General features: G+C 33.5%; 1 protein-coding gene across 3 annotated transcripts in view; it reads left to right on the forward strand.

Annotated features, from left to right (window-relative positions):
- Positions 1-3,821: 3,821 nt before the first annotated feature.
- Positions 3,822-27,647, forward strand: part of LOC148596556 (FMRFamide receptor-like) — a 36,386-nt gene continuing 12,560 nt past the window's right edge. The window contains exon 1 of one of the 3 annotated variants that reach the window (XM_088564154.1): positions 3,822-4,048. In XM_088564154.1, coding sequence (XP_088420280.1) covers positions 3,911-4,048 — 138 coding nt within the window. In that variant the 5' untranslated portion in view covers positions 3,822-3,910. Of the gene's footprint in view, positions 4,049-19,964; positions 20,035-21,980; positions 22,283-27,647 lie in introns of those variants that run through there. The other 2 variants (XM_088564156.1, XM_088564155.1) reach the window with 2 other exon arrangements.

The raw sequence follows: 27,647 nt of genomic DNA on the forward strand, positions 1-27,647 counted from the left end.
ATTATTGTACGGTTTGCTCAATTGCTACTAAACATAGAAATTTGTTTTTGTTTTGCTTTTTTTTTGTCTTTTTTGTTTGTTTTTTTTTATCGCCGTTGTTGTGTGAAGATTTACATATAGCATACCATACCTTAAATATCATACATGTATATAAGATTTGTATTTTTTGTAATATAAAATTTGTTTCGACTTTTGACCAATAATGTACACACTAATGTTTCATGACATCCATCAGTTAAAAAATAACATATAAAATATGATTTTTTAACAGACATCACTAATAATACTATACGTAAAAATAAAGGTAGGATAAGAACTCGTTTTCAGAAATCATCGGTGCGATCCTATCGAGCAAGACTACCAAATGATATCGTCATAGGTTGTCATACGATTGTAAAATCTACAACGAGTGTTTATAATTCGTGTTATGACACAAAATGCAAATGGTCCACAGAAGCAGGCTTACACTGGCTATCGAATGTTTATTTGACTGAGTATAAGGCTATTTTATGCCTAAGAACACCAGGGGCGGATCAGGGAATTTAGGTTGGGAGGGGTGCGTACATAGAATTGTAAGATGAGAAAATCAAGATTAGAAAATTCGGGGGTAGATTTTGTAAGAAATCAAGATTTCATAAAAAAAATCCATTCTATATGGGGGTACGATCGTCCTTGGATCCCCGGTTGTTCATGTACAAGAATAAAAACGTAAATTGTAGTACTCAATCATTCTTTTCAGGCAAACTAAAATTAAAACAAACAAATCGCATGTAATAATGAAAATATAAATATTTGAGAATGAAATTTTATCAATTTTGTATTTCTATAATACATATTGATAATAAACAGCAGCTATAACAATATAACAAAAAATAACGTGATAAGACAAAGAAGACATGAAGCCAGTCTAACTTTTACTCTCGTACTACTACTATTTTTTCTTAGCTACTCTCTTCGCGCCAAAATTCTTGAAGCGTTACTGTTCTTGATTTCTAGTGATATCTGACTAATTTATTGGGGCCAATTGGCGGATGAAACTACTTTGACCCGCGTATCACTAAAATTCCGGCAAATACATGTAATTCAAGAAGAAATTATCCTGTCTGCAACCGAATTTTTTTATCAAGTGTAGCCGAAAAGGCCGATTAGTTACTTATGCACTGAAAGTTACATTAAATGCTTTACCGAATTCAGGAGCGGAGCCAGAGATGTAAGGGCGGTCCAGGTTAATTTTAGCTCATATTTGCAAATATTTTGTAAAAAAAATGTGGTCCAACCACTCTTAACCCTCTCTCTACATCCGCTACAACAATATAAAATATGATATAAATTGGAGGAAGCGACTCTTAACTATCCTTATACGTAAAAATAACAGAATATAACAAGATTTTGATACAGGAATATTATTCAAAACATGTTTCGGCAACTGATATGGTATAACCTTGTGAAAGGACCAAGTCATAAATTTAAAAGGGCGTTATCATTCTATATCTAAGTAGACTTGGGTTAATTTGTTTTAGATCGAGTTGCCAAATATTTTTACACAATTTCGGATTTCCGTATTGGCATCAAAACCCCAACGACCTGATAATATAATTTCCCTTATTTACTCAATTATGATTTTGTATTTGAAAAGACCACTATCTGATCTCTGCATTACTGAGTTTGTTCAGAAATTTTTCAATAGGATGTTTGAAAAATGAGGTTTTTGAGAGAGTTGTTCGCCCTTTAAATGTTCATATTCAGTGCATCTCAATAAAATTATAACTCAATTTACCAACATGATGCATGTATGAAAAATCTTGTCTATTTGTCATTGCTTCTGATGGTGCAAATAGTCAAAGTGGTGTTTTTTTTTACCAATGTTTCATCCACTCCCTGATTCTGACAGATGATGACACCCAGCAACCACTTCCTGTCAGACTTCTAATAAATTCACGTTTTAAATTTAAAAAAGTTTTGGCATCTTTAATTTCTGAATATAATAGTGTAGTTGCCTCAGAATCAGAAATAACAAGGAACAAGATATGCACAGATCACTACAAAAAGCTTTTGGGTCATTTAACGCTTAGAAATGTTTTTCATTAAATGCCTTTGGTCTTTAATTTGGATCATACCTTATCCTTGGATCGTTTAAAACCATTGTAATTTGACTCAGAGTTTATCGACTTTTCTGAAAAGTCATGACATTACGACTATAATCCCATGCTGGTCATTAAAATATTTAATAAAGACAAGACATTCCCTTAAAGACATAACCTTAAAGTAAATTAAACGAAATAAAAAGAGCTGGTTAAAGAAAATCAGACAGAAATTGCGTTGAAAAACAAAACAACAAACAAATGACCAAATTAAAATGAATCTCTAATGGAACCCAGTATGGAACAGAATCAATAGTAATCATTTGATTTAACATCAAAAGGCTAGTTATCTTCTATTGACATCTTGAATATATAAGTATAACAATATTTCTCGTGTTCATAACTCTCGAATAGAATTTGTTATGGGTTCCGTGGTAATGTTGGCATACTGCGGTCGATTTAAAAAATAATCTTATGGAGGAGAACTACGAATAGAACCTACTTATTAAAACAAAACAGTCCATAAACGTATAGCGACGAAAGACATTTATAAAATGAGATTTTGTTGTTACAAAAAAAAAGAACACGATACTTTAACTGATATATCAAAATTAATCCAATTTTGATTAAATATTGTAAAATTTGAAATGCCGTACAGGTGGTTCAATGAAGTAATCTCTCATCAGTACACTTACTGAAATCCAACACTAAATAGTATTCAAGAATTACACAAAACTAAAAAGTATCTGATCAGGAAGCACCGACAAGTTCACCAAGAGAAAAACCAGACACAAAGCTTCATGATCAGTGTTTTATGGGATATTTGAATTTTGTGATAAAACATTATTTTAAAATCTAGTTAAAAATAGAGATGGAAGGATTTCAGTTGTAACGTTATAGTTATGCCATGCTTCCCTTATCGCTACATTGAGAATTTGTCAATTGTGCAAATTAAGACTAAAGTTCTCCTTTCTTGTTAATATTTTCTGTAGAAATTCTCCTTATATAATGAGAATATGTATGGTGTATATGTCAAAGCGATAACTCCACCAGGACGAAAATTTCAACCCAAGGCCACCCACTGGTTTTCAATAAACGACGAAGAAACCCTCATACCACAGGCTGCCATCACATAGCACAGACTGCCATCACATACCACAGGCTGTCAATGATAATTCTATGAATTGTTGATTTCTGTTTTTATTTTAAATATTTTGTTGCCGAATCCACTCTTTTAATACTGTTGTTAAGTGTTTATTGTATACTGAAGTTTATTTTCTGTAGTAAATATCAATGAAACCTGTCTAAACTGAACCCTGAATAATAAAAAAAACTGTCTTAACCAGACACCATTTAAAACCCCTTTATATCACGTTAAATTTATTTTGATAATCCGAAAGCCTATCTATAAATTGTTTAGCCCTGTTTATAACAGAGTAAATATATTTGAACCTTTGTAAATCGGACACCTGTCTTAACCGGACACCTGTATTAACCGAACCAAGTCTACAGTATAAAATGACTTTGGTTTACTAGACAGGCTTGACAACATCCAGTTGACAGATAAACAACTTCAAAATTCTTGTACTGAACGTTTTTACACGATACACAAATATGAGGAAATCGCAAAAAATATGAACTCATGATCAGATCAGCATAAACTACAATTATTGAATTTTATCAATGGCTAAATACAATACAAATAGAAAGAGATAACTTCCAGCAGGTTGAAGCATCTGGTCTTAACAGCTTGCCAATGTTTACTGAATCTAATTAAAATGTATCGACATCGTAAGTGTTGAAATCTTTTAAAAGAAAAATAGATATTTATGTTAGTCAGACTGACAGAAAGCGGTCTGTACATTTCTATCATTATTTATAATGAAGCATTAGGAAATGTATACTTCATCAATGGCATAAATATTCCAGTATCATTGTTAGGAGCAGGAGGCGTTGAGAAAAGTCAGGTATGTACCACTTTTTATTATTATAAAATAATTCCATTGCTTTCTTTCCGATTCTTCTATAAATGCTTTGATTATTCTAGCGCAAGCGATTATCATTAAGTTTTTTTTTAGGTTTTTTTACGACTATAGTAGAATCACACTGTCAGTCCGTCCGTCAGTCCGAATTCTGTCGCAATTATCAAGACTTTCATTTGATGGATTAATTTCAAATTTGGTGTCTTGCTTTATACATATGGGGCATACGTTGTAAGCAATTTTGGGCGCTGTCCAATATTAACTTCCTGTTTCGTGGGGCTTGGCCATTTTCCCTATATGGAATGACAGGGATAATTATCGTCACAAAAGTCTTGGCTCTTACTGAACGGATCGATTTCAAAGTTGGTGTGTTGCTTTATGTAAATTGGGGAAATTTAGGTTACTGTCCAATATCGACTTCCTTTACGAGTGTTCGTATACCTAACACGATAACGCATGCGAAGTTTTTGGGATTTTTTGTGTTTTATACAGCATTCCTGTCCAAACCGGACCGTGCACTATCCAATAATCTGACTTCATCAAACAGTTTTAAAAATCCCTTGATACATCAATTTGAATTTATATTTTGAACGTTGATAAACCAACTGCCTTTCAAAAACGAACTATGGACAATCGAGAGAGGCGGTCTCACTACACAGTTATCAAGTCCCTTTAACTAATTTAAATGTATTTTGAACCTGGATAGACCAATCACCTGTCTAAATCGAACCGAGTTCAAAAGTGGGTTGACTTAGAAAGTTTTCACTGTATATGTTGCGGCAAGGATGCTACATTTTAACATTGGTTCGGTTAAGACATGTTCTACTGTATTAAAGAGGTAGTCTTTCTACAAATCAGACAAGAGGTGATTCATGCATGTTAAAAACCCACCGAATTCAATTTTATTTCATGTTTAGAAACCGTTGTAGATCACATAACCAGTCTTAGTTTTTCATTTGGTTGTTGCGCTTCTGAGATAAAAAAATATATAAATTGTACATGAAAATGGCACTTTGCAAGAGTTACCGACCTTGATTTGGTTTCATTTGGTTGATTTTTGTGGGAGATGTATCCATGATTTTCTAAAAAGTGCAGATCTGAATGCAGAAATGAGTATCGTTATGCGAAAGTATAGCATATGTAGATTGAAAAAGCATCGTTTGTTTGGTGGGTCTTTTTCTACACCATAAATCACTTTACCATTGACAGTATCTGAATTTTATGTAGACTGGTACTTAAATGTAATTTTACCATAGTCCAAAAGAACTTATAAGTACGACATAGTACAGTTTTGCGTACATTGAACATCAGAAATATATGTATACCATTTACTCTGTACATTGTAAATGCCTTTGGAGATATAAAACACCTTTATGCGTTTTGGCCGGTCATTCCCATGTAATGAAGCTTATAATGTTAGTTGGGAAATGGTTTTGCTGGAATAGATGGAAATGTATGATGTTCCGTCATAATTTTACGTGTGTATCATGTTAAAAAGCGTACTATTCAAGTTCTAATTAGAATGCAGTGATATAGAGTTTGTAAATGTAACAATCTGTTACAAAAATATCAAAAAATATATATGGATTTGTTGTAGCATGACAGAATAGAGGCTAATTACCTTATGTTTAATCTACTATCATATGATTTGTAAATTATACAGAGTAAACTTTCTATACCACGGTATAGGTGGGGGCGGAAATTGGGAATTGGAATTCCGTATGAAGGATGGATAAATCAGTTTAAAGATTAAATTGTTGTGAAGTTAAATTAATTTCAAATTATAAACAGTAGTTTAAATGTTGAAATATTTTGAAATATATGATTTAAAATCACAATGTAATACAATAAAGAAACATTCAATGGAGATACTGAGGGTAGTGTGATAGATGGTATATGGGGTTGAAGGGATGGATATTCTGTAATAGCTCACATTAAAATGTAGGAATTCTGATTGGATAATAAGCCGGGTATATCCCGCTATGCAAACGACTGTAGCCGTACACACAAGACTTTTCATTTTCCCTTCGTAAACCCTAAACCGTGAATGTGACATTATATATCCAGGTCGGAATAAAATATAATTTAATGAAACAGTATTTTAATTCGGTACACCAATGGTATATTTTGTTCTAACATATTTAACATTACTGATACGAATATTATACTAACACTTATTCTTACATCTGTAATTATTAAATGAAAACCTGGTCAAGTTATAACATAGTGGAGTGGGGGTGGGGATAAAAAGCTTTTCAATTAATGACACACTCACACAAGTGTGCCAAACATGATAGTTATATGTTAACCCAATCATATGTAAATATTGACATTTTTCATTAGCATATGATCGTGTGATAATCATAAAATCAACTTTGAGTTATCACTAAGATACATGTAAATGTATACATAAGAACCGTAGTATGAAAAAAAGGGGCCAAAAGTGGCCAAACTAGCGTCCGTCCATATAACTGCAACAAACTAGCGTCCGCCCATATAAGTACAACAAACTCGCGTCCGCCCATGTAACTGCAACAAAATAGCGTCCGCCCGTATAACAAACTAGCGTCCACCAATGTAAGTACCGATGATGTGCACTGTCAACTGTCCATCTACTAGAACTACCTTTCGATCGCCAATACATCTGAAACTATCAATTTAACACCCATATACCTGCCACAATTAATTTAACGCCCATATAACCGCAACTGACTGTCTAGCGCCCATATACCTGCATTTGACTATCTAACGCTCATATACCCACAACTGACTATCTAACGCCCATATACTTGCATCTGACTATCTAACGCCTATATACCCACATCTGACTATCCAAATTCCATATACTTGCATCTGTCTATCTAACGCTCATATACCCACAACTGACTATCTAACGCCCATATACCTGCATCTATCTATCTAACGCCCATTTACTGCATCTGACTATCTATCGCCCATATACCTACATCTGACTATCTAACCCCCATATACCAGCATCTGACTATTTAACGCCCATATACCTACTTACACTATCTAATGCCTATATACCTGCATCTGACTATTTAACGCCCATATACCTGCATCTGACTATCTCACGCCCATATACCTGCATCTGACTATTTAACGCCAATGTACCAGCATCTGACTATCTAATACCCATATACCTGCATCTGACTATCTCACGCCTATATACCTGCATCTGACTATCTAACGCCCAAATACTTACATCTGACTATCTAACACCCATATACCTGCATCTGACTATCTAACGCCCATATACCTGCATCTGACTATTTAACGCCCATATACTTACATCTGACTATCTAGCGCCCATATACCTACATATTGCAATCTAATACCTATGTACCTGCAAAAGACAATCTAATACCTATATACCTGCAAAAGACTATCTAACGACTATTATTGTGTTGCTGACTTCCTAACGTCCATATCAATAAAATATATATTGTTTGATTGCCAAGTAGACAGAGATCCACCAAAAACCAAGCAACGAACAATTAAATTTCTACGGGTAATCACACGGTCTTCAATGATGGGCTAATCTCATACCTTAAAACAAACTGTAAAGGGTCCTAAAATAAATGAAGTGCAAAGACGAAAAATTGACATAATCTTTAGGATAAAATTAATAAAACGAATAACAATGAAAATAAAATAAAACGACGACCTCACTGGACCAAAGGTTCCTGGGTTGGGATAGACTCATAAAGTATGTGGAGGGGTTGAACATGATTGTGAGCGCACAACCCTACCGTTACCCTGGAACAGTAATGAACAACAATAAAACTTACTATCTGTTGGACAACAAGCTATATCTACACTCGCTTTTTCTGTTGAATCCGAAGGCACCCAACAAACACACCAAGTTTACTGAAACAAAAATATCAATAAAAACATGTCCAGTAGGGATTAGTTAAAATATATCTTAAAATGTCTACTAAGTAAACACGGTTTTTGTGCAAATATCAAGATCAAAGGCAATGATATATATATCAACATGACAGTGTTATAAGGGTTCGTTAATCTAGAACTTGTATACGAAATACATGATTAACTGAAAACATACTATAAAATGTAAAAGTAAAATAAGGTGTTCGTGCAAATGCCAAGATAAAAAAATAATGGCAGAAAGTAGAACGAACTAGAGTTAATTAATATTAAGTTTAATAACAGGAGCCAATAAAAACATAATACAAAGATTAAACAATGACATGGTGAAGATAATCATTAAGTTTATTCATTTATTTCTTAAAGGATTCTATTTTTACTTTCGAACTTTATTACATAACCTTAAAAGCTACGATGTGAAATCCCATTTTTGATTAAGTTACGACAAGTAAAGCCAAACTTCAGCATTAAATCTTTATATTTATGGTTTAATTTAGTAAAATTATTAACCAGTTTATGATAACGAAAACCTTGACTCTATACCTGCTACTTGATCCAAACAGATGATTAACGACATCAAATTAAAGTTTTTATAGCAACAAGAACGTCAACAATGGTTGACATAGGCCTTTTCAGTAACAATATATTTTGTTTTCAACGGTAAAAAACTAATTTTTCATATTTACTGTACAAATTTTCTCAATAATTTAGTGCTATTTTCATATATAATAATAGTTTGAAAGCGGGCATACGTGACGTCATATAAAGTTAACGTCACAAGAGGAAGTTTTGAGAGGAGAACACCCGAGAGTGACATTACTGAGTGCCGTATTTCACACGTGAATTATGAAAAAAAAATTACCCTGCAAGCATTTAATAATTATATGCTTTCTCTATGATGATTGATATTATGTTAAATACGATCGATTAACTTTATAAACAAATATTTCATGAGCGTCTTCCCATTACGGATTAACATTATTTGTTTCCAGTAATATTTCTGAATTGCATGTTTTATTAATACTTTTTCCGGACATACATTGTAATTCCAATAGTTTTATATTCCAATCTAAGATTCCCAATAAAGGTCCCAGTTTCCTCGACCTAATTATTTATACTCAAATTATAACGGTCTTTCCAGGTGGCAGGAATAATGACAGTTAAAAGAGATTCCTTAAGTTTGGCAATATAACATTTGAAAGTGAAAACAAAAACATCTTTATGATAACACTTTTACGACACTGGATGATAAAGACCATGAAAACAGACAAAATACCAAAAACTAAAAATAAATGAGACTCTACTTAATACTGGGAAGATGTGCATCGGAAGAATGTTCATTCGTCATTCATTTTTGCTACCAATGCAGCCAGCCTTAATGAAGTCTTCTTGCTTGATTTTTTGTTAACTTACCCTCCACTATTTCAAAGTTAAAATTTGTGGATGAGTTTATTTTAGATTCTAACAAATTTTTGAATCAAAATTAATCCTTGAAATTTTTGTCATTGAAACAAATCAAATTGTTTACCGACTTCCATATGCAAGGTTTGTTATGCGAGTTTGCTTTTTTTTAAAGGCCAGTTAATTACAAGTTTTAATTTTTATTAAAATGAAAATGACGTTTTATATCAATAAGATACACAGTATAAGACTGTTTTAATGAACAGTTTATCAAGATAATGAAAAAAAAAGTAAAACATAAACATTGTTCTAAATAAACGAAGTTGAAAACAAATATCGTTGTTTATAAGCATAGTTGAATCAATGGAACCAAGGTTATAGCGGTAATCAAAAGAATGTAATCCAGAGACAAAGACCAGACTTGGAAAACAGAGAGACATGACAAAGAACATAAAGTAACTAAAATCATACATACGAAGTATTAAAAACAAATGAGCAACTCGGACTTCACTAAAAAGCTGGGAGCATGGACCAGGTGCACCGGTATGGTAAGCGTCCTCTGCTTTTCTAGAAACACCCGCCGAGTTGCTCATAAAAAGTCAAGTCCGGGGTAGACAAACAAGAAAAGGAAAACTATGACCCGTTGAATAAATCAGTTTTCATGGTGCAGATGGATACACCATAAGGATCCACGAGTTCTTGATGACGACCATAACACTTATGTAGTGATGCCTTCGATCTTGTAGCAACATAACCCTGTTCCAGAAGCCTATTTGTTAGAGTTCTAGCGCGATACAAAAAGTCTGCGTAGTTTCGGCAAGCTCTGGCATAACGTACGAGTCATATGAACACTCCATACGCAGGTGCTGAAGGGATGTTGCCACAAATGAAAGGAAAGTTGACAATTCTGAATGAAAAGTCATCACGTTTGTCGAAAAGTTTGGTCAATAGTTTTCCTTTACCATCGATTTCTAAGTGTAGGTCAAGATATGAAGCTGACTTAACAGTGTCTGTAGTATCCTTTATCTCAAGTTCTAAGGGGTAGTTACGATGTATCAAATCCCCCACCCCCCGAAATTACACTATCATTGTAAATAAACATAGTTAAAATGAATATCGTTATAAATAAACATATTATTGTTCTTTTCAGCCAACATTCAAAGTTTAAACGCTTTTAACAAATTCGAAAATTTAACAAAACGTGAAGCAAGTTTCAAAATTTTTATAAGTATTTTATTTTATTTTACTGCAGATATGTAAAAAAAAACATGAAATTGTTGATGAATACATAATCAAAAATGCGAATTTGACATTTCCTTAAATTAAATGAATTAATTTTATTTCAATTTTGATTGCCACCGTTATAGTGCATGGATAGATACCTTCATTGATATCACTTGACATATCCTTTAATAAGATGGGTTGATTAACACTTTTACATGAACATGGAACCATAGTCGGCATTCAATTTTTACCTTGAATTTTACCTCCAAATTTTTAAACTCTACAAAACCCAATTCATCAAGAATTCTTGTAAAATTTGAAGTATTTCGGTAGACTGAAGTGCAAATAACTTGATTGTTAGATCTACTTGTCATTTGCTTTAGTTTACCCATGATTTTTAAATTAAGAATCATGCAACATATGGTAACTTAAAAATTCGTATCATAGCATGTAATATGCTGCCTGCGACGTTCTCTATTGACCTTGTCTAATTCAAGTGTTCTTTCACCTGTAAAGGTAAAAAATAAGTTTTTCTTTATGTTTAAAACCTTACGGACTAAGGATGATCCTTCTTAAGCTGAAGTTGTGGGTCATCTATTTCCATCAGAAGGAAATGTTATCCGTGTTTATGTTATTCATTGCTTTAAAATGTGCAGTTCTCATTAGAAGGAAAAGCAACCATTCATCTCGATAATCAGAAAAAAGCATATAAATTTCTGTCATCTGGATTGTTAATGGCGGTTTCTGTAAGGTTTTCCTGCCTTAATTGATTACATGATTGTAAATTCCAAGGTTTGAAGCTTATCTTTACTCAACTGAAGCCTGCATTCATTACCAACAGTTCAATTAAACCAGAGAAGCAATGGAAGTAGGACATATATAATTCTTTATGTTTGTTTAGAATAATAAAAAAGAATTGAGTTCTAAGTGGTTATCAGTGTGTGATCCAATGTTTCATTACTTTTACATCAATATGAATATGATTTATACTTAGCTGGAAAGGTCTAGGGGACATTTTGTACCACATTGCCTCTTTATCGACTTTAATCGATAGTGTTAGCGACATTTTCAGTATATATGTCCATATACGAGTCATGCAGATTACGGTATAGTATGGGAATCTATTGATTCAGCATAACAGGAATCATCTCGAGATAATTATAAAATTACCGAACTTATAGGCAACCTCTAGCCAGTATATATCCAAAAGGTATAGTCTTAAGAAAGTAAGTGGCTAAGTCAAGACAAAAAGCGGAAAATTGGAAATGGTCCTGACCTATTACCGGCATTTCCGATGGAAATGAATGGTTGAACTAGACTGTATAGATAAAATTCCCTGTATATTATAGTTCATGCAGGAAGCACAAAAATGCCCCCCCCCCGAAAATAAAAATAGTAAAAGACAGTTTGATTTTATTGCGTGTGATAGAAAGAAAATATTTGTGAATCGTGAAATATTACATTTTACAGTGCTTTGCAACTAAATACCGTTTTTATCACAGACTTTAACCATAAAGCGTGTTAGAGGATGCCTTAAGAATTTATGAATACATGTTAATCAATTTAAGTTCCCACAAAATACTCGTACATCACTGATACTGGCATGTTTTATGCAAATAAAAGGGTGATAGTGGACGGGCCCCGACTCCTTATCCTGGCTGCTCAAACATTTTGGCTGATCAAATGAAAATCACCGCAATTCATTGGAACGAGGGACCGCTTGTCGGTCAATCAAACCCTTTGTCCAGGGAATGTCGGGTCTGCGCCTAATTCTTACAAAACCTTCTAGTAACGAGTGCGACAATATTATATTGCTACCAAGAAATATATGAGTAATAGAAGCAGGGTCATATACAATCATATTTCAATGGAGCAGTTGATAATAGATTCACATTCCTATATACAAATCTAATTACAACACAAACAATGTAGACGTCTGTCACATATTCGTAATTCAGTCTCAGAGATTTTCCAATAGCAATTTTTTGTGCTGCCTGTTAGTAATGCAATTTGCTGTAAACAATTACGAAAGCAGAAATCTTTGGCTATTTAGTTAGACTATTGCCTATAGTTTTCGTACTTGTTAGGTTATTTGATATTATCATTGATTCATGTGTACATTTTCAAATTTTTATTAAAAAATAGTAGTTGTATAACTCTGTAGCAAAGCGCATATACAGTCCAACCTCGGTAGCTCGAACTCCAACGGCCCATTGAAATGTGTTCGAGTCATCGAGATTTCGAGAACGTGAAGTTCATAGATTTTCATTTTTTTTTCATTGCCGGTTCTAGTCGTAAATGCATAGTTTCAAATTTTTTATATGCGTTAGCCCAGATTGCTGTCAAACTGAGCAAATAAACTAAGTTTGTTTGTTTGTTTGTTGGGGTTTAACGTCCGCGCAGCAATATTTCAGCTATATTCAGACGATGAACATGAAATTGATGATAAAATGAACATGAAATGATGAAATGAAAATGGGATGGGATACAAGGACAATGGGATCGAAAAATTTTGATTGCCACTGGAAATAGGGAGAGGTGGGGAGGGTCGGGCAATTTATCCTTCTGTAGCGGAGCCCTATGGTTCTTACTCCTGGAGAATACCACAGTAGGGTTCTTTAACGTGCGAGGAACGTGGCATCTTTCCCAACACGGTGCACCACTATGGTTTGCGGTCAGGTTTTCCCAGCACGTAACACGCCTGGGGTATCCCATTCCACCACCTGGGGCACACATCCCAGTTGCTCTGTGGGCAGAGCGCCCTAGCCCCCGGCTAGGATTCTGAGCACTATTTAGTTGCCTTTTACGACAAGCTTAGCGCTGCTGCAGGCCTATTCTTTTAAAACCCGGACCTGCACGGGGCGCAAATAAACTAAGAACCACACAGTTGATATTGGAGATTGCAGGTAATTTTTTTCTGATTTTCTGTAGTGGGGAAATTAATGTCGTTACAAAACATACACTAAAAAGACAAAATGGTCATAGAACACTCTCATAATTTACAATAAATCTTTAAATAATTAGAACTCATTTTCTATAAAAAAAAAATTAAATATAAAAAACAACAAACGTTCTGAAAATATCAATATGGCAGAATCTATCTAATACAAAAGATCTGTATGAACCATCTTTCAATTTGAATAAATGATACAGGATATGCACAGATAATCTTATCAAGCAGGTTGTGGTTATAGACAATATCTACTGCTAGAACGGTGTTAAAATAACATGTAATACTGATACAAGCAGATAATATTACATTGTTATCACACTGATGTATGACTGCATCTCTTTTATTACATAATTATACCAACAGCATCTTCTCACAACCTTTGACATAATCTTTAATCAGAAAAGTGTAGGTCATCACCTATATATAAATCAGTCCCAACCCTGTTTATTTTAACAAGGAGTAGTTCTGTTTTAAACATGATACAACTTCAATAATGTAAGAAAATGCCGGACTGTTTATACTACTTGATATCATGGCCGTAGTTGAAGGAAATACACCCTTTTTTGCTTAAAATATCTCAAATTCCTATGGCAAATCAGCTAAATTTGGATGCGCACTCCTATTGAAAGATGGGACTGTATACAAGTGCACCATTTTACAAAATTTATGGTTACGACACTGGATATCATATTTAAACGTATATTAGGGTGTAAGGTATTTTCAGAGACAATGGAAGACACGGCAATGAGTGATACATGTTAAATTTTTTTTTGCCCCGTGCAGGTCCGGGTGTCAAAAGAATAGGCCTGCAGCAGCGCTAAGCTTGTCGTAAAAGGCGACTAAATAGTGCTCAGAAACCTAGCCGGGGGCTAGGCGCTCTGCCCACAGAGCAACCGGGATGTGTGCCCCAGGTGGTGGAATGGGGTACCCCTGGCATGTTACATGCTGGGGTTGTCAGGCTATAATACGGAAAACCTGACCGCAAACCATAGTGGTGCACCGTGTTGGGAAAGATGCCACGTTCCTCGCACGTTAAAGAATCCTGCTGTGGTATTCGATAGGAGTAGGAACCTTTGCGCTCCGCCACAGGAGGCTAAATTGCCCCCTTTTTCCAGTGGCAATCAAAATTTGTCGACCCTATTATCCTTGTGACCCATCCTTTTTTTTCATTTCATGTTCATTGTCTGAATATAGCTGAAATATTGCTGCTCGGACGTTAAACCCCAACAAACATAAATTTTGTTTTCAAAATACAGCCATCTATTGGAAATCACATACTAATTGTCTTTAAAGTATTAATGTAATTTACTGAAGTGGTAAGAATAAAACACCAAAGAAATGTAAAATAAAGGTAAATAACTCTTTGACCTTTATCATGATTTTCTTGATTCATAGAGAACCTTGCACATAAATTCTGAGTCGTTCATACAGAAAAAATATCTGTTTTTCCTGACAATATGAATTGCGTTGGAACAAAAAAAAAACTGGTAGGTTGAATTTACCTTGTGCGCCCATATCAGAAGACATGCTTCATGAAAGGCTTCTTAAATTAGGCGAAGTCTATAATTAGGATTTGTTATGGGTTTTTTGTTTTTGTTTCTTTTGGGGGGGTTAATTTGTGTGAAATTAAACATTTCTTGCAAAATGGTGCAAGATTCGAAGTGGGAGGACGAACGTCCCTTTCCACCTTTTGGAATACGCCATAGGAATAAAAATACACAGAGGGGTCATGAGGGTGAGGAAAATACTTCTAACGATTCAAAGTAGATATCATTATAAGTATTGATATTGCTCTGCAGCTCATTTTGTTAGCCACATATTTTGTCATGCATTGCTTCCTAATGAGCTTTTTTCAGGTTATAGAAAAAACTTAACTTCTATTTATATCCTATATTCCTACCAATTATGCCTTCCTAGAGACTTTTTAGAATATATGTTGGCAATTTACATATATGCAAACAATCGTTTCAAATTATCTAAAGTTACATAATCATATATGAAATTATAAGTTCACTCAATGTGACAAATTATCTAATAAAATTAAATGAAGATGATTGACATCCATTAAACGTAATTAATGCCATCTTCTGGTCGGAGAATGTGAACACAACAGCGCCCCATAACACAACACAAAAGTTTCTTTATACCTCATAATGCATTTTTACAATGTAATGACCAGTGGGGTCTATTTGTGATATCTAATTACATATGATACCGAACCAAAACCATTTGTTCTGAGCCTAATCATTGGTTTAACTGACTAACAACTGTTGGTGATCAAGTATTATTACTTAAGTCTAAAATGTGTATTAAAGGGTCTCTTTTATATTGTCTCCGTGCAAATTGGAGCTTCTTGATAAATAAGATTTTCTAGGCGTAGTGTCGTATTTAAGGTGAGGTTTATTGTCATGTTTTTTTTTCTACTGGACGTTTATCCAACATGTCACATAAATTGTTCTATAGTAATGTATACTGACATCATTGAAAGGCACAGAAATGTTGCTTCATAGACAATTTAGAAATATTCACATAATCACTTAAGACACAATTGGATTCCTTTGGTCAAATATGATTTGTCGTGGGTTCTATTGATCAATTATGACACCCATTAATTCTTTCGATTACGCATGACAGTCATTATTTCTATCGATCACTCATGACGGACATGAATTATATCGATCACTCATGACAGGTATGAGTTATATCGATCACTTTTGACAGCCATGCGTTCTATCGATCAGCCATGATAGTCATGTATTTTATCTATCACTTATGACAGGTATGAATTCTGTTGATCATTTATGACCCTATGGAGTTTATTGGTCATTCATGATAGTGTTACGTTAATTGATCAGTCCTGACACCCTTGAGTTCAATAGATCATTTACAACACTCTACAGTGCTATTGTAAAATTGTCGTTTTAGAAGCACGAACAACGTATTTTATTCTTTTCATTCGTTTTCTGATAGTAATTTTAAAGATATCAAATTCAAGCTAAAAATATCCATTCGGGTCATACATGTATGTTCATAAAAACACAATTTTTGTTTTAAACTTAAAGTTTCTTTCTTGTGTTTCTTGGAAAAAAAACAAGGATTGTTTTATATTTACTAATTAGTACGACATGCTTATCCTTCCGAAGCAACTGATGTTTACACATGGAGTTCGTATTGTTAAATCTTTATTTGTGTGACGTCCTGTTTTGTTTATATTCAGATTTATTTGTAATCTATTTTCATTCGGTTCGCTACATTGTGTATATAGATCGACATTATTTCTCGTGTTCACAGTCAGGCCGCCCCGTGCAGGTCCGGGTGTTAAAAGAATAGGCCTGCAGCAGCGCTAAGCTTGTCGTAAAAGGCGACTAAGTAGTGCTCAGAAACCTAGCCGGGGGCTAGGCGCTCTACCCACAGAGCAACTGGGATGTGTGCCCCAGGTGGTGGAATGGGGTACCCCGGGCGTGTTACATGCTGGGGTTGTCAGGCTATAATACGGAACACCTGACCGCAAACCATAGTGGTGCACCGTGTTGGGAAAGATGCCACGTTCCTCGCACGTTAAAGAACCCTGCTGGGGTATTCGATAGTAGTAGGAACCTTTGCGCTCCGCCCCAGGAGGCTAAATTGCCCGACCTTACCCACCCCCCTTTTTCCAGTGGTAATCAAAATTTGTCGACCCCATTGTCCTTGTGACCCATCCTTTTTTTTTCATTTGATGTTCATTTTATCATCCATTTCATGTTCATTGTCTGAATATAGCTGAAATATTGCTGCTCGGACGTTAAACCCCAACAAACAAACAAAAAAACAGTCAGTCAGGCCATATATTTTTTGTTTTTTGTTTTTTGTTTTTTGTTTTTTTTCCTTGGACTTTTTCATTTATTTTCTTTTATTTTGCTGTATTTGAAATGTCCCACTTGATTTAGCGTGATTTAGTCACCAACAAATGAAACAATGTAAAGTCAAATGAAAACAAGTCTTACCATATGTGATTGTAACTCCCGCTGTACCTACCAAGATTTGGTTGCTATGCCTCTGGCAGTAATTGATTGGCAAAGTTTGCAGAGATACAGGTTCTGTAGAAAATAAAACTGATACCTGAAATATAATTTTTATCGAAAGATGATGTCTCATACATTTTAAAAATACATGTTACTTGATCAAAGAGTAATCAAGGGAACCAAGGTTATAGCGGTAATCAAAAGAATGTAATCCAGGGACAAAGACCCGACATGGAAAACATACATACACAACAAAGAGCATAAAGTAACTAAAATCATACATACAAAGTAACAAAAGCAAATGAGCAACTCGGACTTCACTAAAAACTGGGAGCATGGACCAGGTGCACCGGTAGGGTAAGCGTCCTCTGCTTTTCTAGAAACACCCGCCGAGTTGCTCATAAAAAGTCAAATCCGGGGTAGACAAACGAGGAAAGGAAAACTATGACCCGTTGAATAAATCAGTTTTCATGGTGCAGATGGATACACCATAACGATCCACGAGTGCGTGATGACGACCATAAAACTTCAGTAGTGATGACTTCAATCTTGTAGCAACATAACCCTGTTCCAGAAGCCTATTTGTTAGAGTTCTAGCGCGATATAAAAAGTCTGCGTAGTTTCGGCAAGCTCTGGCATAACGTATGAGTTGTGATATGAACACTCCATATGCAGGTGTTGAAGGGATGTTGCCACAGTTGAAAGGCAAGTTGAAAATTCTGAATGAAAAGTCGTCACGTTTGTCGAAAAGTTTGGTCAATAGTTTTCCTTTACCATCGATTTCTAAGTGTAGGTCAAGATATGAAGCTGACTTAACAGTGTCTGTAGTATCCTTTATCTCAAGTTCTTTTGGGTAGATGCGATGTATCAAATCCCCGAAATTAGGATTGTTTAAAGATAATACGTCATCTATATAGCGGAGACTGAGATTGAAGGATCTAGCCAAACGATATTCTTTCTTTCTGATCAGATCAGCTATAAAGTCAGCCTCAAAAGAGTGAAGGAATAGGTCAGTAAGTAAAGGAGCACAATTTGTTCCCATTGGAATGCCGATCGTTTGTTGAAATCGATTAAAAATTCCAGCATTTTGTAAACATCTTCCTCTGTATATTTGGAAGATGATTTTGAATTATTTCTTACAAAGTATGAGGAATCTCTACCACGAACGGTATCAATTTATATAGTAGTCATATTACGGTAGAATAATGGTATTCGGATTACTATTTTGTCAAAACATATGAAACGATACCAAACAGAGGTTACATAGAGTAATGATAAAACAATAAATGGTCTATGCAATACATGCTTAACTTATAAAAATACATAAATAAAAAAAGGAGATAAATTGATATATGATATTTTGGAGACGATGAAGTGGAGGTATCAAATATAAATTTCAAAGCGGCAGATGGAGAGATGTTAAGTAGTAGTCTTTTTAAGAATCATGCAAATTTTGTAATATAAGATACCCCACCCCCCCCCCCCAAAAAAAAAAAAAAGAAGCTATTTTTATTTTTGTTATTAAGTTGCTTTATATGATGAAATGAATAACTATTTATACCAATATATCTGCTATTAATCACATTTAAATCCAGCAGTTTCTGTTGTATTCTAGTGTCATTTTCCTAGTTATCTCCTTTAATTTTAAAATCCACACATGCATTCTATACATTTATTTTATCTCTTATTAATAATGTTTCTATGTAATTTTCTGCTTACTTAAGCATTTTAAACAAAATATGAATAATAAAAATATATAGGCTTTCCAACCATGTATCACATTTTCCATGATTCTTAACTGGCGTGCTACTTAAGTGCATCCGTGAGAATTCACCCCTTTATTTACTAACACAGTTCCTTTCATTGTGAATAAAAGTATGTCAATTCGAATTCTGAAAATAGTTAGTTGGGAAATAACAAAAAAAATAACTGTGGTAAAATGTAAAAAGATAGGACGGACACATTTTCTTATTCTCATCTACCACCAAAAGGACAAAAAAACTGTGTGTAAACACCCATTAAAGACATTATCAGGTTTGTTACATCAGATTAAAGATAAAAAGAACTTGATAAATCGAACATTGCAACTTGATTAAATGACAAATCGATTGTGTTATCACCTGATGATACCACGACGTGCTCCACCTGAAGACATTCTCTGTTAGAAGACGAGTCAATTAAATGATTATCAAAGATTTATGTATTTACATTTCATAACTTTTTCAAGCAAATGACTACAGAAATACATCGATGGTACTGCTAATCAGTTTTTGGTTTTGATGTGTCTCTCGGTGTTGTAAATTCTAATTTATATGAGTAGGTTAAATTAAAGATAGTTCATTAAATGATAAAATCTATTGAATACAGTAATGTAAAGATTTTTTTCTTTATGCCGTGTGCATCAACACTGAAGAAATCTGTGTAGCAGAACACGCCAGCATTCTTTTATTGTATGAAGCAGATAAATTTAAAACAATATTTATGTAAGTAACTCTGTTATGTTTTAATCTTTTATCATTAAGGCATTGGTCGTGTCTTGTTATACTATGTCTTTTTTTCTTTAGTATTAAAATTGTTAGAACTTAAATGTAAGTGGGAGGTTTTTTTGTGCTATAAAACATCGGAAATGCATGTACCGCAATGTACCAAGTCTGGACCATTGTAGTGGTGTCCAACATATTTTGCATTGATATTTCAGTTGTTATATGAACTAAATTTTTAAGCTTTTCCTTACGACGCCTGGGTTTTTTTATAACGCGTACCGGTGAACCTGGTTAATGCTCCAAGTTTTGAATGGAGTCAGAGTGGCTTATTTACTTTTTTTCATTTTGTATGTATTATTTTGGCTAATTTATGTTCTTAGTTGCTTAGTGTGTTTGTGTCTTCCATGTCTGGTCTTTGTCCCTAGATTACATTCTTTTGATTTCTGATAGAATCTGGTTCCCTTGATTACTCTTCCTTTCGACAATGGCCTGGAGTATATTGTATTTCCCTTTATAATACGTAATCAAAGTCATTTTCGTACTAATATGAAAAATCCACTACACCAATCAAGCACAAAGCGTTCTCGTATAGTATCGAAAGCTAAAAACAGCACAGCTGATGACATTTAAAAACCGTCGACGTATTACAATTTGTTATTTTCTTAATATAATGTATTTTGCTTATTTCCCTTTTGTAATATTCTTTTAACAATAGATTATTTCAAATTTTTCCACAAACAATGCATGTTGATAATTCTTTTGGCATGAATATAATGTTCATTGTTTCCTACTAAAGCCCTATAGCTGCTTTTGATCTTCAGTAATATTTATTAAAATTGAGAACTTGTAGCCAAAGATAAAATAATTGTTTGAAGGTGCACCTCGTTGTCAATAAAGTTACTTTAGTGAGATGTTTTCTGTTTGACAAACTACTCTGCGTTGTGGAATATTTTTTTAAGCTACATCTTATGATTCAAAGGGATTATATATTTGTGTAAGAATCATGTACCAAGACTGTTTCACATCTTTGATCAACAAGTACAGTCTAACTATAAAGTAATAAAAGGTCATCTGAACAGGCCTATTATTCTTTGTCACAATTAATGGAATGACGTCAACAACGTATAACAAAATGACTACTTCAGTCTCAAATTGTATGAGATACAAAAATACCAATCATATAAAACATAAGTCATATACTATTTAGTTTTAGTCGTCGTTAATTAGGAATAAGTGTCTCCAACATAATTATGTTTGTTCCACAGCAGATTTCTTATCTTTTTATAGATATACACTTACATAGCTGCTAAGACAAATTTCTGCAAGATAATGAATACGAGTTTATTGTATTTTAAATATCCTTTGTGTTAAAAAAACAGAGAATATATATCTCCGGTTAGAAAGCCTTCTTTAAAGAAAAAGACATAGCGTTACATTAAAACAGTGACTGGCCAGCTACCGTGTGATTATTATTCACTCGATTATTAATTTTATTGCAAATAATCTGTTTTCTCATTTATCATGTGTATATGTCTGCTTGATCCCCTTCATTGTTGTTCTCTACTTTTTACTCTCTTGTGATGTATTTCTTTCTGTAGCTAGTTCAAATCATCAATGTAATACCCAGAAGTTAATTTATAATACTTCTTCTTGTTTCTTTTTTTTAAATTATGGGGTACAGTTTATTATATGTTGTTTTTAAATATTGGTATATGATGTTTACTTCCTGTAGCTTGGATGCTTAATTTAGGGCAGTTGTATAGGATTAAATCATAATTACAACTACCGCAAAACAAGGACTTATTGTCATATAAAGTAGTAAGTAGGAAGACCTGAAATAACATTTTAATTCAATCCGAACAACTTCGCAATTTCCGCTTTTTTTTCTCGAGAAATAGGTATCCCTCTGTTCTATCTTGTCACCTCTGGACGTGTACCCCATGTTTTACTGTCGTTTGTGTTTTTGTTTATATTTGTCTTTTTTTGTTTTTGTTTTTGTTTGTTGTTGTTTTGTAAAATATGTATCTCCTAAGCCATTTTATATTAAAATGCTTTGCCTATATATGGAATGCATATCCCCGTATTTATTGCTCCGTTCTAATTGTCAAGGAATATTTATCCCCCTGAATGAATCGCCCACTTCAAGCCGTACTTTACTACATCGTGTATTGATTGAATCCACTTGTGGTTCTATAACAGTGGCGACATTAGCAGTCAGCTACATTTTCTGGATTAGAGACAATTAGAGGTAAATCAAGTTTTATATTTTATTGCTCTAATTACTACCATAATTATGTTATATACAATTTGTTTTATTTGAAAATTAAATGAGCTTATCATTATAATATTAAGTTAATTTTTTGTTTATTTTTTCTCTTTAGATTAACCGTAAAATCATTTTAGAATTTAGTGGAAATAAGTGTTTCTTACTATTCATTCTTAAATAAAGATACAGTAATAATTAATTAATTACCTTAAAATCGTGACTTTCATTTTTTAATGTAGTTTCCAGAGAATTTTTAATAAAAGCCACTTTTCAACTATTTTCTTTGGATATGGGAAATGTACTAGGAAGTTTGATGGCATTTGATGACATGAAAAGATAAACACACAACACACGCACTTAATGAAAGCATGCAAAATATCAGTTGGTTTGAATTATTTTATTAACCATTTCATTGTGTTTGTTTAATTGTTTTCACTATACCACTTTTGGGGGTGGTCTCGGTATTTGACATAGAAAATAAAGATTTGGCATCAAAATTTTGTTTTGAGATGCTAAAACGGTTTGAGTAACAACTCAATTTAGAATTTAGTTTATGTTACCTGATCCAGCATGAGTTCACAACTCACAAATAATGGATAGCAATACTAAACATAATTCTAAAACTTATAGTATTTTTATGATACCCAACTGTTCATCATTTTTTAGCATTATTGAGAAGTATAGATTGTTTCTGGTTGCCACATGGGATTGTCTTTTATGTGACTTAATTTCCGTTTGTCCTGTTTTTTTTCTAATAGATTGGTCGGAAATTAAGATTCTTTTGTCACACCCGTCTAACATAATTACAAAATAATTATTTTCCTTCAATAAGTATTTTGAAATAACGCTCTGTTGATCGCTATATGCATAAGGTGGAGTAAAGTTCATTCCTGTTGACAGAAAGCTGTTATGATATCTTTTTATGCAGAACGATAATCTTTGTTTTGAGTACCTTCTATATACAATGCAGTTCTATGTGCAATGGATTTAGATCACCTATGTATTTGTTCTAATGCTACTGATGTGAGGTTATCAATGTAAAGCATTACCCGAATTTGTAACGAAAAAATTGTCCAAATTTTGGACTCAAGCAATCGGTCATTCTTTTTTTTTTATTTAAAGGCATCATAATGATTTTCATGTTTCTAATGTCGTTTGCATCTGTTTTGAATTCGTGGTCGAACCAAGACGTGATTGCAAATGTAATCCTTGATTGACTTAAAACTAAAGAGCATTCTGATATAATTGATACACTTGATACATTTAGATTCTGCTATTACATACATTAATTGACCAATCACTGCCAGTAATTTTAAAATCGGACCAAATAATTTCTAAAATTGTAACAAAATTAAGCATGACTTTTTGTATACCAGTTAAAAAATGTTTATTACTGATTTTGAAAACATATTATTTATTGTCAGTTTGTTTGTTTGTTTGTTGGGGTTTAACGTCCGAGCAGCAATATTTCAGCTATATTCAGACGATGAACATGAAATTGATGATAAAATGAACATAAAGTGATGATGAAATGAAAACGGGATGGGACACAAGGACAATGGGGTCAACAAATTTTGATTGCCACTGGAAAAAGGGAGAGGTGGGTAGGGTCGGGCAATTTAGCCTCCTGTGGCGGAGCACTATGGTTCCTACTCCTATCGAATACCACAGCAGGGTTCTTTAACGTGCGAGGAACGTGGCATTTATTGTCAGATGTGAACGATTGCCAATCTAAATGATTGATTGATTGTTTGGGTTTAACGCCCGAGCAGCAATATTTCAGCTATATTCAGGCGATGAACATGAAATAGGTGATAAAATGTTTGTTTGTTAGGGTTTAACGTCCGAGCAGCAATATTTCAGCTATATTCAGACGATGAACATGAACTTGATGATAAAATGAACATGAAATGATGATGAAATGAAAAAGGGATGGGATACAAGGACAATGGGGTCGACAAATTTTTATTGCCACTGGAAATAGGGAGAGGTGGGTAGGGTCGGGCAATTTAGCCTCCTGTGGCCGAGCGCAAAGGTTCCTACTCCTATCGAATACCACCGCAGGGTTCTTTAACGTGCGAGGAACGTGGCATCTTTCCCAACACGGTGCACCGGTATGGTTTGCGGTCAGGTTTTCCGTATTATAGCCTGTCAACCCCAGCATGTAACACGTCTGGGGTACCCCATTCCACCACGTGGGGCACACATCCCAGTTGCTCTGTTGGCAGAGCGTCTAGTCCCCGGCTAAGTTTCTGAGCAAAAAAAATAGTTTAAAAATTTCCAGTAAATTACAAGTAATGAATTTTGTTTCAGACGACTGGTAAGTGCAAGTGTTTGTATGTCTGGCTTTATTATATGCCATTATGTATTTTTGCTCTTTGTTAATCTGAAATTACAAGTATTGTTACTACGAAGAAAGAAGATAATTACACAGAAATTGCAACGCATATGTTGTGATGTTTTAAGACCTAAAGAAACGTATGTTAAGAACCGATATTGAATTTAATAGCTTTTGCCAATAAAACTTTCATGAGTTTTTACCCTAAAACTATATAAAACATACTCGTCAATAACCAAATCGTATGGAAAAACTTTGCTGAATCAAATCCATTAAATTCAGTAATTTAATATATGTTTCATAGTTTTTCCTTCAAGTCTTAAAGTGGTCCTCAACATATGAAAAATATCTGTGGTAATATCAACTGTAAACGGATATTATTAGAAAAAGTTGAAAAAATGAAATTAAATGAAATGAAGCCGGCGAAAGCACACATACTTCACTTCCTGTGGCACATTTACAACACAGACTACAAAAGAAGAAAGCTATTTCGTATCTTTTTTTTGTTTTAAAATACTTATAAATAAAAACATGACAGTATATAGCAGGTCAAGTTCTAATGATATTAACCTATTTTCTTCGCCGCGCACTGAGCATCAGCTCATCAAAAGATTTCATTAATTACATTAAGTAAGTAGAGTATCAATGATTTGTTTGTTGGGGTTTAACGTCCGAGCAGCAATATTTCAGCTATATTTAGACGAAAATCAGGTAGGCGGTTATCCGTTCAGGTCAAAAACCAACGGAAATAACTTTTCTTTCTTATCCAGAAACAGTTATAGAGCACATATACAATTTGATTTGATTTGGTTGATATTAGTGGTTTATGAATGTATGATTTTCTCAAAAATACAAATCAGAAAACAAAAAAAGACTATTGTTATGTAACAATATAGCATATGTAGACTGAACAATTATCTGTTTTTTCTTCTACACCATGAATCACCTCTACCTTTGGATGTGCCTGGGTTTATTTTGACTGGTACTATACAATTAAATTAGGCGGAAATTATGAAAAATAGACTTGAGGAAGAAAGTAAAAAGAGATAGTGATGTATATGAGAAAAACTTGCATGACCTGAGATTTAACAAATCTTAAAACGGACGTTGAACTGGAGTTATTATTTCAAAATAAGTTGAGTTTTCTAAATACCATATCTAATCGTAAGACTGAAAAATGGATTTTGATGTTGAAGATTACAACATACGAAGCAGGGACGTTAAGGAGTTCACTATCCTTTGCGTCGTAACATTTCAAATATTGAAAACTGCTGAATCAGTTTGTCACTAGACTGTCATTGAATCGTCTGGGGTTCTATCCGTGATTGCGAATGTATAGTTTTGTGAGGTGTCACATGCTTTTCAGTGTCTTGTATGCTACTGTGGAAAAGTTTCTTTTTCTGCAAAAGAACTTGATACATGTATCTCATTGTTCCGCGATATATTAATAAGGATCCATACCAAATACATGTATAAGACTAAATATAAAAAAGTTTGCTTAGTGATCAAATTTAACAATAATGACAACTCTATGTGATGGCGATGGAACTTTCTCCAATACCAACAATCTATTTTTTATATATGTTCATACATGTACAAATGTCGTGATATGTAGATACAATTCACCAAATTACATACAGGTTTCATTTTAACAACATTTTAATTTAGAAAGGATATTTTGTTAACATATCATATTTTTATTCTGCCAAAATTCTGTCTCACATCGTTGGAAATTTTTCAGACCCTTCTATAAGTTCACATTATCTTCCCTGTATCAATTTGATCCGATGGAGCAGTGTAGCGAATAGAGTCGTCACATTTTGAGACGGTTGCATTTATAAAAACAATTTGAGGTATAAATAACTGTGGGATGCAATAAACATTGAGACGCAGACTGCTTGCCGGTCGGCGGCCTAAATTGTTTATACAAAATAACGATTCTTCCCAGAGATCCAACCAATGAGGTAGCTTAATACAAATCAAATTAAGTTATTAAATTTACCTTTTCAATTCACCATTAAGAAATAAAATCAAGTTACAATTTGAAATCTCTCAATGAAAATAATTTATAAGTTGGTTTGAGAAGAAAGCTTACACATACAAGCAACAACAAAAATTATAAAAATGTATGATTTGAAATCAATACACCATTGATTGACAATTCAATTGTCATTGTGTATTATGGGTCTTATGGTCCCGGGTAAAATACTATTTCACGAACTGCACCATTTCTGTTAAACGCAAGGAATGTTTCAATTCAATTCTAAAAAGTTTAGAATTATCTAAGAAAATGCCATGATTAACGTAATTTTATAAAAACTACTTACACTTAAATGATTTAATGATTTTTCTTTCTAAACAAAGGATATGAAAAACGAAACGTTTACATATTCTATCCACATAATGGACTCAAATGTCATTTACAGAAGTAGACTGAAATTAAAGGGCAGTGTTTATCTTGATACTAGAAATGTCATATCATTTAATAGTGATCAGAATGAATTCTAATATAAAGACGTTTTATAACCTCTATTGACATCAACTGACTAAATTAAGTGAAGACAAAGATACTAATTAATGATTAAGCTTAGGTGGATATGTTCATTGAATTAGTACTGGTGAAGTTATTCAGTAATATAGTACAGATGGAATTATTTGTTGATTAATTACAGGTGAAAGTATAACAGGTAAAGTTATTCAACAATTTATTACAGGTGAAGTTATTCAAGAATTTAGTAAAGTTGAAGTTATTCAATAATTAAGTACAGGTGAAGTTATTCAATAATTAAGTACAGGTGAAGTTATTCAATGATTAAGTACAGGTGAAATTATTACATAATTACATGTAAATACAGATTAAGTTCTTCAATGATTAGGTATAGGTGAGGTTATTCAATGATTAGGTATAGGTGAGGTTATTCAATGATTACATGTAAGTACATGTGAAGTTATTCAAAAATTTAGTAAAGGTGAAGTTATTCAATGATTTAGTACAGGTAGAGTTATTCA

The sequence above is a fragment of the Perna viridis genome, chromosome 15 (genome assembly GCF_037379345.1).
Source record: "Perna viridis isolate PV_CMFRI_1.1 ecotype Kerala chromosome 15, ASM3737934v1, whole genome shotgun sequence".
Lineage (NCBI taxonomy): Eukaryota > Metazoa > Mollusca > Bivalvia > Mytilida > Mytilidae > Perna > Perna viridis.